The sequence below is a fragment of the Miscanthus floridulus genome, chromosome 4, assembly GCF_019320115.1.
Source record: "Miscanthus floridulus cultivar M001 chromosome 4, ASM1932011v1, whole genome shotgun sequence".
In the NCBI taxonomy this organism is placed as follows: domain Eukaryota; kingdom Viridiplantae; phylum Streptophyta; class Magnoliopsida; order Poales; family Poaceae; genus Miscanthus; species Miscanthus floridulus.
In genome coordinates this window covers 106,343,984-106,355,602 of record NC_089583.1, presented here as the reverse complement: position 1 = coordinate 106,355,602, position 11,619 = coordinate 106,343,984, and the positions used below count along the sequence as shown (strand labels likewise).

The following is an 11,619-nucleotide window of genomic DNA, read 5'->3' as shown; positions in this document are numbered from 1 at the left end:
CGAACCCAAGGCGGTAGGTGCCAGCTAAAGTCTGAAGGTGACCACTGAGACTGGGTGGCAATGGCGACCGCCACGAGGGAGAGGCGCTTGCTGCCGGCGCTTGCCCCTAGCCACACTCATCGACCACGAGCTCCACGCGGGGGGCTCTGAGCGCCCGGCCCTACGCTACGGCCACACCAGCTTCACCAAGCGCGGCAAGGACAACTTCCTCGTCAAGCCCGACTACCTCCGCGTCCCTGGGGACCCCGCATCGGCGTTCTCCGTCTTCACGGTACATACCAACCGCCCGCCCCTCCCTCTCCGCTGCTGCTCTCTATCTTCCTCTCTCTTTTCTTGCTGTTGTGCCCTGATCTGACGCCCCTCCACTGCTTGGATCTGGCGCGCCAGGTGTTCGATGGTCACAACGGCGTGTCGACGACAGTCTATAGCAAGAAGCATCTGCTCGAGCACGTCATGAGTGCGCTGCCGCCGGACATCGGCCGCGACGACTGGCTTCAGGCGCTGCCCCGCGTGCTCGTCGTTGGCTTTGTTAAGGCGACCCCGGTGGCCTAGCCCCACGCTCCCGGACCTGGCACCACCCTGCACCCTCGGCGACGGCGGTCGCGGACGATGCGAGGAGGGCGAGGTGGTGGCTGTCGCCGCCGCCGCGGAGGAGGAGCAGGAGCAGGAGCAGGAAGGCGAGCGGGAGCGCGAGGACTAGCATCGGGTGGTCGGGGCCGTCGAAGCCACCTCCGCCGGGGTGGAAGCGGTGCGGCGGGGCCTTGGGGTGCGCCTAGGCCTTCTTGTCGTCGAGCTCCGGGTCCTCGACAACCACAGCCTGGAAACGAGGAGCAGTTGGCACCGTGGGCGAGCGTAGCAGCGAGGACAGCGTCCGCGTTAGCTTGCTGGCCCCCAGCCCCGCCGCCGTGGCCGTCCATCCCTCGTTATCGCCGCTCCCCGGCCTCGACGCCTCCGTACCTCTCCTCAATCTCTGGCGGATCTCCCCTAGAGCAGACGCGCCGCGCAAGCGGAGCAGGCAGGCAGAGGATGGACGGCCACCGTCCAAGGGCAACATGGACAATTTTACTGGTCGATCTTACCTTTAAGGGCTACCAAATGGCGAAAAACAAACAGAATAAGGACGGAATAGCAGTGTAAGACAAAAGAAATTTAGAGCAGTGACATCTATGTGCAGTCACATTTTTTTAATGACTTCCATGTGTAGTTATAAACTTTTTTAACGACGTACGTGTAAAAGCCTCAATATATAAGTAGCAAAAGTTCGTCCCATTTTCCAAGGGGACCTCCACCGTCCTCCACCTTCTCCCTCTTCCATTCTTCCTCCCCCCGTTTCGGGGAGAGACGCCACGAGAAAAGAGGGAGCAGGCAGCGAAAGAAATCGCCTCCACGTCCCCGGTGGCGCCGGATCGCGCGCCAAATTCCTTGTTTTGCCGCGGATTTGGTGCTGCAACTTTTCTAGAATTTTTTTGTTTTTGGTTAGGGGGACGTTGGCGCGGTCTCCTGGGCTTGGATTATCTGCATTTTTGTTTCCCCCAATTTGTTCAGCTCAATTTCTTAACGGATTTGGGAATCGAGGCTAGGGGCTCTGCATTGCAGCTAAGGGGGCTCTGCATTGCCGGCTTCGCTCGATTTCGCGGGCGCATTGCGGCTTTGCATGCCGATCTTTGCCTTGGTCGCCCCCGAAACTCCCCCACGATTGTGATTCCTTCTGAGCTTCCTCGCCTGAGCTCGCGCATTTCTCCGAGCATCTCTAGGTGTCCGTTGCACAAGCTCTCTTGTTGCTCCAATTTCACGCGTTCTGCATGCATGCATTCCCCAAAGGAGGTGGCATTCTGGGGCTGTTGCAAAACACTGGATTGTGGTCCCATCCCATCCCGAGAAATTTCTGAGGGGGGAGAAGAATTGATGTTGCATTTCCCAGGGCAGCTGCATTGACATGGTCACGGTAGTGTAGGAGGCAGAAAAGATGAGGCACTGTTGGAGCGCATGGCTCCTGGCCCTGTGCCTCGTCTCCGTTCAGCTCCTCGTTGCAGCACAGAACTTGTCACCGCCAGCCTTGACACCGCCCCTTGTCAAAGAAGTAGACGATTTGGTAAGGTTATTTCTTTCTATTTTATTGAACTTTTATAGGTTCCTATATTTTAGTTATACTCACTACAGTGGCGTATTTTTGGTGGAGGTGTTGGCACGGTAGTGGTGACACGTGTTAGTGATGTGCACAAAGTAGTTCTTTAATTCTGTTACAAAATGAAAATTCACAGCAAGGCATGCATCAGATACCCTGTTGGTAGGAATGCAGAGGGTGTCAAGGCTGCTCAATGGAACCTACGTTTTATGGAGTATATAGATGAGCCTAGGATTAATTCGTCACAGAGTATATATACGTGCAGTTTCCTTATCTAGGGCATGCATGGTGCCTGAAAGAGGAGCTATCAGATCGCTGAAGTTTGATGGGTATTTTCAAACCTGTCCATGATTTCGCTGATTCTTGTTTCATATTGCCGTTGGACACCTGTAGCACCTTGATTTTAACTGTCGATAAGATGAAGTTTCAATAAAAAGAACAGTACCATTTATTTTTTGTGCTACTGTGCTAATATTGTGCATCACTGCATTGGTTCAGCAGAATGCTGCTTCAGTATTTTTGTTTCATAATGCTAGATATATTTTGTGTCTGTTGTTTCTTAGCAAAATTGTGATTATTATAAGTAATTATTGTACTAATGTTTGATTAACTTATAAATGTTCCCTCCATTTCATAATGTAGGGCATATTAGGTTTTCTTTTTTTAAATACATTTTATAAACTTTGACCATCAATTAGTAAAAATAAATGTATGTTTAGTGCACGAAAGATACATCCTTAGATTCATATTTCACATGGTTTTGTAGTAATTGAGAATGATTCCAAGATAAATTAATGGTGAAAGCATTCCTTGAAAGACTTCCCCAAATCCTAATACGCCTTGTAAAATGAAAATGGACGGAATAATTTACAACGGGACAAACTGTCCACCTGAAATTTAAAGGTATAAATATTGTTAGTTTCTAAAGGGTCGTGTTTTATGGTAATTCGTGCTACTTCTGTCACTCTGTGGACGGCTTGCCTGTTATATCAATAGATCTAGTACTGCATAGTTTGCATATACTGACATAGTGACATTTTACTTTACATACAGGTGGAGCATATATGGACCTCATGCGGGCTAGACAGGGGATCTCTTGAAGACGTTAGAAAACATTTCAATTACAACCACGTATTCGACATTCTCTGTACGCTCTCTGGGAAAGATACTAAGGACAGCTCTCCTGAAACTGTAGATGTCAGCAAAGCACTGTCTCCAGAAATTAAGAACACTTTGCTGAACTGCTTGAGCAAGCATCCACTTGTCGTTGCTGCTCAGGAGAGTGCAAAAAACTTGCCTATTGATTATATTAAAATGCTTTTTGCCATGTTAAGAAGAGATGTGGCTCAAGGATCTCCAGGTGCAGCGGCAACTCCTGCACCACCGGCAGCTGTGAAATCAAATCCATCACATTCTTTGGGGGAACCTTTCTCAACAAAACCTGACAAAAATCCAGATCCTCCGTCAGAAACAACACCCAAAGAAAAGACGGTGCCCCAAACTGAAAAAACAGTGGCCAAAAAGGAAGATAACAGTGGCATGCCAACCATTGCTGTCATTGGTTTGGCTGTGTCTGCTATAGCGTTGTTAGCTCTTCTCTGCTTATGCTGCTGTGTTTACCAGTGCAAACCAGGCCTCTTCATCTGATGTAAGGGATAATAAACCGCCTCTGATTCTGAACCTGAGTAATTTGTCTGGTATGAAATACACCCACCCACCTTTCTCCAGTGTACTGTTTGCAATTATGATGCTCATTTCGTTTCATTAGGACAATCCTTTGGCCAACCACAAAATTGATGCTGTTAGTTTTGTACTAAATATTTACAATTATAATTTTGTATCACATAATTGAAATATTGATGGTGTAACTGTTGGTCAAAGCCTTGTAAAAAGTGTAGGGAGTAATGTGCCATTGTCTTCTAGTATTGATTTACATGCTTTATTTTGTAGCTGCTTCTCTTAAGTTTTCCCAAGGAAACCCAATTGATATCAACAAGCTGGGAGCACTGCCGCTGAAGTCAGAGGCTGGCCAAAATGGCAATGTCAAACTAAGCTCATCTGAAATCTCTAAAACTGAGGTTACCCCAGCAGTCTACAACAGTTTGGCTGAACCAATGGCTGCTTCTACTGGTTCTGTCCCAGGATCAAGACCAACAGCTCCACCAGCTATGCCACCTCCAGCCCCTGCACCTCCGAAGGCTCCTCCCTCATCAACTCCACAAGCACCTGCACCTCTGAAGGCTCCTCCCTCATCAACTCCTCAAGCACCTGCACCTCTCTGAAGGCTCCTCTCTCATCAACTCCTCAAGCACCTGCACCACATTCAAAACCTACTCCAGTTCTTCACCCAGAACCCTCATCACCATCTGCTCCAAAAGCTGCACCTCCACCAAAAGACGCACCGCAGCCAAAAGCTGCACCTCCACCGCCACCAAAATCTACCGGCCCACCACCACCAGCAATGCCTGGTTCATCGAAAACACGTCCACCACCGCTTATGAAGAAATCAGGCAATAAGGTGGACGATGGCGCAAATTCTCATGAAGCTAAAACAAAGCTAAAGCCCTTCTTTTGGGATAAAGTAACAGCAAATGCTAATCAGTCTATGGTGTGGGATCACCTCAAGTCTGGATCGTTCCAGTAAGTTTATCGATGCCTTTACAGTTATTTACCTCAGCTAGCTCAATGTTGCAAGATCACACCAGTTACCTATAATGGTTCGCAGGTTTAATGAGGGTAAGATGGAAAGCCTTTTTGGTTTTAACTCTGTGGACAAAACAGGCGGTGATGGCAAGAAAGATTTATTATCTAAGGATGTTCCTCAATTTGTGAGGATACTTGACCCTAAGAAGGCACAGAACCTTGCGATATCATTAAGGGCTCTGAGTGTTTCACCAGAGGAAGTATGTAGTGCAGTTAAGGAAGGTAAAATCAGGTTTTCTGCCATTACTGATCATTTACATGCATAGGTCTCTTAATGCATATAGTCTTGTAACTCTACAGTTTTTTTTTTAAGTAATAGTATTCACTTATGCTGCAATGATGTTTAATTTCTCCATCTTCTGGTTTAGAACTTCTCTTGTAATATTGGATATAGTGACGTTGCTACATGACTATATTAATTTGACCTCACCTCCATAACCTAAATATAAATATTAGAGACTACTCTTTTTTTTCTGAGCTAAGGTGTTAACGCATTTTTCCAAATATCGAACATTGATCTTTTCATATGCAACCAACCAAAATGGTTCCTCTGAGATATACTGTTCCCGTCGCTGTATTTTATTTCACCCACTGCCCTTGCTAATTTGTAGGAAATGAACTTCCACCGGACTTGATAGACACCCTACTAAAGTGGACCCCAAGCAATGATGAGGAGCTTAGGCTCCGACTGTACACTGGGGAACTGTCTCAGCTTGGTCCTGCAGAACAATTCCTAAAAGCAATTATTGATATTCCATATATTTTCCAACGCCTGGATGCATTACTTTTCATGTCCAATCTACCAGAGGAAGCTTCAAATGTGAAACATTCTTTTGCTACTTTAGAGGTAATAACACATTCATTGTAACCTCTCAATTTATACATTATATATGACACTGATGTATTAATTTTATTTTTGTTTTCTTAGACTGATTCTTTTGCTCACTATTTGTGCACACCTGTAGGAGTGGATATTGAATTTTTTTCCTGTAGCTAATATGTAGTTGAGACAACTTGCATAAGCTCCTTCCAAACTCTACTGTTTGTATTGATCAATGTTCTTATCGGTGCTTTCTTGGCATTTCCTGATCAGGTGGCTTGCCAAGAGCTTAAAAACAGCCGACTTTTCTTGAAGCTGCTTGAAGCGGTCCTTAAAACAGGAAACCGGATGAATGTCGGCACATTCCGTGGAGGAGCTCAGGCTTTTAAACTTGACACGCTCCTTAAGCTATCTGATGTCAAAGGAACTGATGGGAAGACAACACTTTTACATTTTGTAGTTCAAGAAATCATTCGTTCTGAAGGTATCCGTGCTACAAGGGCTGCAAAAAAGCAGGATTGCAGTGTATCCAGTGTGGATGCCAATGATACTGACGGTAATAATATGCAAACTGAAGATGATTACAAACAACTTGGGCTGAAAGTTGTATCCAATTTAGGTGATGAGCTACAAAATGTCAGGAAGGCAGCAATCCTGGATGCAGATCAATTGACAATGTCAGTAGCAAGCCTTGGCCACAAGCTTGTCAAAACCAATGAATTCCTTAACACGAGCATGAAAAGTCTGGATGAAGACAGTGGGTTTCACCACAAGCTGAAGCATTTCGCAGAGCAGTCTCAGACGGATGTTGCTTTGTTGCTAGAGGAAGAGAAAAAAATACGGTCCTTGGTCCGGGGCACTGTTGATTATTTCCATGGGAGTACAGGGAAGGACGAGGGCCTGCGGTTATTTGTGGTAGTTCGAGATTTCCTTGCAATGCTGGACAAGGTTTGCAAAGAGGTGAAAGAAACATCAAAAGTGGCTCCAAAGAAAACAAAGACCCCTCAGCCATCCCAAGCATCTTTCAATGATCCCAGGCGCCACCTATTCCCAGCAATTCAAGACCAAAGGGCATATAGTTCAAGCTCAAGCTCTGATGAAGATGATTAACTGTATATCAAATCAAGGAACCCGTTGTCTTCCCCTTCGAAGTGCACTGAATTGACCCTTTCCAAACAATAGTGTGGTGATACAAAATAAATGAAAAATGATGGGGGAATGATAAATCAACGCTATTTTGGCCATTCACTAATCGACAATCAAATTGGGAAACCTGGGCACCTGGCTTGACTTTACACTGTTGTGTTGGTTGCGGCAAATCATCAAACCTGATCTGGCATTCTTGGCCAAGGGGGTTGTTTGGCACTCTATCCCATCGAGCAAGAAGGATGCTCATGGTCGAGACAGCATCTATCTGAAAGGTGTGACTGGAGGAAAATGGGCAATTGAGAGGAAACGGAAGAAAACTGACTCTAGTTTAGAGCCGGTGTAAATGCAGGAGGTAGTCTGACTAATACTGTTCTTCTGTTCACTGTACACATGTACCAAACACAGAGAAATGCAGCGCAGACTTGTGAATCCGATGGCTTTGTTTGTGATTTCACAATACCCTTCCAAACAGACCGACACAGAGTGTAACAAGAAGTTTGGTCCATCATTTATGCTGTTGCTGCAGCTGAATGGTCCTCGGCTAACTCAAGCCAAGAACTGTGATAATCCTCTTATTAGCCTTGTTCTCAGCAGAAATAGGGAACTTGAGAGCCTTCTCTTGGTGAAAAACGAACTGTGATAATCCTCTTATTAGCCTTGTTCTCATGGGAAATACGGAACTTGAGAGCCTTCTCTTGGTGAAAAACTTCAGAGTAGTTTGTTGTTGGCTTTATCCATCTACGAGACTAGAGGAGTGCAAATATGCCCATGTTAGCTCAGGCCATAACCATAACCAAGTGTTCTTCGCAAATTGGATGTCAAATATCAAAATGTCTCCCGGCATAGCACTGTTTCAAATTCTCGAGGTAATTGAAATCTCGAGCAAAAATTCAGAACTGCCCGTATAAAACTATTGCGCATCATGAAACCTGCACTAGATCCACTGAAACTTTAGAACTTAAAGAATGCAACCAACAATCTAACAGCTTCCTTTCAAATCAGTCTTCATTTTCATGTCAAAGCACTATACTCAGATTACTGAAATCTTTGCTGCAGTCCTGAAATTCACGTCTGAGATAGGCAATGTTTCACGTCTGATATTGGCAATGACTGAATGCTCGCACATTCATATGCACAGCAATCACCACTTGCTGAGACCTCAAATCCCCATAACAGAGGACACCATATTCTTCGATTGATTCTATGCCAATCTCAGAAATAAATTCAAAACTGCACAGCATAACATTTCAGAATTTCAGCTGGACAGACTAAAATTTTGAATCGATCCAAACACGAAATGTAAATTGGAATACCAGGTTTGATCAACCAGCCATCCAAAGGATGCACCGTTTATAGCAACAAATACAGAACTAATCCTTAGCAAGCACAAGAGTAACCTAGTTTCGCAGTGTTACACTGGAACACACATCCCCCAACTGCAACGCAACACCTAAGGCGAGTCTAGAACGTACTACTTCACAAGCACAAGTAGATACGGCAGCATCCACAGGAGGTGCCACCACCGGAAGAAAGGCGTGGTCAGGGATCTAGTCCTCATCCCCAGCCGCGGCCTTGGCGCTGCCGCCGCCGGACTTCTTGGGGAGCAGCAAGTTATGGATGTTAGGCATGACACCACCGCTAGCGATGGTCACCGTGCCCAGCAGGCGGGAGAGCTCCTCGTCGTTGCGGACGGCGAGCTGGATGTGGCGCGGCACGATGCGGGTCTTCTTGTTGTCACGAGCCGCATTCCCGGCAAGCTCGAGAACCTGCACGAACAGAGAGAGAACCCCCAACGATTAGTCAAAATTCTCACTGGTTCCACTGATACTAGCAAATAGACCGCCCAAATTTGAATCGTCAGCCGAAATCCCCCAATTATTGTACTTCAAATCCAGGTAATTTCGGCAATTAACCCCAATTTATGTATATATATTAAAAAGAGGGAAACCCCAGGACCCAAATTTTCCAGTGCTCAAAACCAAATCGAAGACTATAGCCGCAAAATTGGAACTCTTCTTTACCTCAGCAGCGAGATACTCGAGCACGGCAGCGAGGTAGACGGGGGCGCCGGCGCCGACCCTCTCGGCGTACTTGCCGGCCTTGAGGAACCTGGCGATCCTTCCCACGGGGAACTGTAGCCCGGCCTTGGAGCTCCTGGACATGGCCTTCTTAGCGGCGCCCGAGCCGATCGCCTTACCTCTCCCGGCCATGGCTTCCCTCGTTAGTGGATCGACGAGGAAGGAGCAGAGGGAATCCGCCCACAGCGAGAAGCGAAGCGAAGGCTTGGGAGGACGGGAAAAAGCGAAAGCGCGGAGGGAGCGGCGGTGGGAGCAAGGACGGCAAGCGGTGGGTGGTTGTCTTATATAGGTGCGGGTAGCCAATGGGGCGGGAGGGCGCGGATCGGTGACGTGGCTGGGTGGGGGTTGCGTTGGGGGATCGATCCTGACCGTCCGTCCGATGGGAGTTGGAGAAAGAGTGCCGTGCGGTCACCGTCGCTGGCCTGTCGGCTCACGGTAGGCCGACAGGAGTCACGCCGTGGAGTGGGACACGAGGCAAGCTGCAACTGTCCTGATCCCGCGCTATGATGTGCTACAATACGTGGTAGGTGTGGTATTTGTTTTTCTGGTTTACAAATTTTTGGAAAACAAATTATAACTTCTGCGGTAACCATTAGCAGTTCCCTTCTACATATTATCGATGCAGTAAGATCTTTTCCCGTAATGCATAGATCTGCCCCGTTCGGCTGGCTGTTATTTTTTGGCTGGTGCTGAACCTGGAACGGTGCGAACACCAGCCAACAGCAGCAGTATCAGCCAACTGAATCAGCAACCAATCCAATTAAAAAAAAATGACCCCACACTAGCATTAAATGTAATTCGAGTTTAAATTCAAACACCACCAGTTGCTGGCTGATTGTGCTACGTATCAATGAAACAGTTTACAACACCAGTCAATACATGCTGAATTAAAGAAATTTCCTAACCATGGATCATACTGCTGCTGGGCATAATTTCACCCAAACCCATCAGATACATGAACACAAATAACCAATTTAGCTAAACCAAAGCCCGTGTTAAGTCTGCAACCAATGGCATCAAATCAGCTTATGAGCCTCTCAGGCAGTTTATGCCTTGGCGTTTCAGAGCTGACTGAGCTCCCCCCTATTCGCTCCAAGCAAGACGATAACTCGTGTACAAATTCGACACAACAATAGCTATAAGAACTCTGATATATTGGCCACCAGAATGTGTAAAAAGAGATCAAATTCGACTCAACAATAGCTTACAGATGGATGAGCGACCTTGAGGTCAAAAAAAACTCCATGTTACGGATGGATCAACAACCGTCGTGTTTTAGCTGTTTGCATGCATTCCTGCATATGTGTGCATCAATTGTTGTTAGATAGAAATAACTAACATTTGTCATCATCAGTCACTCACTCCCACTTGCTCTATGCACATTAGAACGAAGAACTCAGCTGGACATAACAATGGCGGCCAATTTCAAACCAACTGAGTCACTGGCCATCCATTTATTCATAAATACAACAATTTGTATTGACTAGTCTTTACTACTCAAATTCTGCATGTATTCTTATAGACAAATCAAATAAGCTGCATATTTCCCTTCAATTTCTTGATGACTAACGTAAAAACTAAGAATTCAAACATGTCCTCATTTTCTGTACATGCCAAATAGTAGAAGGAACTTATCTAGGTGGACTCTGGTCTCTTGATTAGGTGGAACAGATATGAGCAGTTTGGTGACAAAGGAAGCTATTGGGACTAAGGGGCCGTTCTTGGGTTCGAATTGTCCTGCACAAAGCTTAACACAATTTTGCTAGGTATTTATGTCCACAGATAGGTACCTTCACATTACAGCAACAACAAACTTAAGTTAGCTTATGACAACTATGACATCAATTTTCACTGGTATTAATGCTAAAAAGAGTTGCAGATGGTTTAAGTGTGTCAATGTGCATCATGACTTATCCATCCAGTTATCATATTAAAAAAAAGGTTAAGGAAACACAGAGATTGGTTGAAGATTTTCTTAGTAATACCATAAACAAATTATTAGAAGTAGACCTATTGCACATCATTAGGATCTGCTCCCAGTGCACCATGTCGGCAATTACTTCACCTGCATGTGTACATATCCTCATTAGCCCCAAACTAGGCAGTCAAAGGAAAAATGCATGACTTAAATGATAACATCCACAAATCATAATTGTTTCACTTACGTTGTCTTCCAAGGAGTCCTAGTCCATATGTTATTCACTCGCCGACATGTTCCATATCATTAGGATCTCCCAACGCCGTAGCTGTCACCTATCTTCACCACTGCTCCCCTCTCGGTGTCCCCTAGCTCCCTCTTCTCCCGCCCCTTCACCAGTGGTAATTATCATGCCAGCGGGTGCTTGTTTCCTACACCACCATCAAGGCATCAACACCTACCTCCTTTCTCCTCCACACACGGTTAGACAGTGGTGCATCCTATACCTCCCGTTTGGCCGCCTCCATCCTATACCTATGGCGATCCCGGACGGAAAAGTCACACGGAGCTACCTGAACTTTTCGTGAATGTTGTGTCAACTCGACCCACTCTTTGATCGTGCTGGTCCAGACCATTGTGGAGCAGTGGAAGCATCGTGCTATCGAGTTCCTGAAAGATCTCACTGACACGTACGGCGAGCATACCAGTTCGCGAACACGATGGCGAGATGTTATACATACTGCACACTGCATGCCTGCAATGACGAGCGACCAAGTACCAACCATGCATGATCGTTCGAGAAACGAGCAAAATTACATCCCATGCC

General features: G+C 46.1%; 2 protein-coding genes across 2 annotated transcripts; one reads left to right on the top strand and one right to left on the bottom strand.

Annotated features, from left to right (window-relative positions):
• Positions 1 to 1,292: 1,292 nt before the first annotated feature.
• On the top strand, positions 1,293 to 7,956 carry LOC136550249 (formin-like protein 11). Its single transcript, XM_066541748.1, is given in 8 exon segments — positions 1,293 to 2,092; positions 3,179 to 3,754; positions 3,756 to 3,822; positions 4,076 to 4,401; positions 4,404 to 4,765; positions 4,851 to 5,050; positions 5,440 to 5,675; positions 5,922 to 7,956. Coding segments are annotated over 8 exon segments (2,730 nt in total). The 5' UTR covers positions 1,293 to 1,966; the 3' UTR covers positions 6,759 to 7,956.
• A 141-nt stretch (positions 7,957 to 8,097) lies between these two features.
• LOC136550256 (probable histone H2A.2) lies at positions 8,098 to 9,130 on the bottom strand. Its single transcript, XM_066541760.1, has 2 exons — positions 8,819 to 9,130; positions 8,098 to 8,563 (listed from the first exon to the last, which is right to left on the bottom strand). Exons 1-2 carry the CDS (start codon positions 9,005 to 9,007, stop codon positions 8,345 to 8,347), a joined length of 408 nt encoding a protein of 135 aa, XP_066397857.1. The 5' UTR covers positions 9,008 to 9,130; the 3' UTR covers positions 8,098 to 8,344.
• Positions 9,131 to 11,619: the final 2,489 nt, after the last annotated feature.

Coding starts and splice junctions, on each gene's coding strand:
- LOC136550256 (XM_066541760.1), bottom strand. CDS start 9,007: ATGGCCGGGAGAGGTAAGGCGATCGGCTCGGGCGCCGCTAAGAAGGCC. Junction 8,564..8,818: donor TCGAGTATCTCGCTGCTGAG/GTAAAGAAGAGT, acceptor CTGTTCGTGCAG/GTTCTCGAGCTTGCCGGGAA.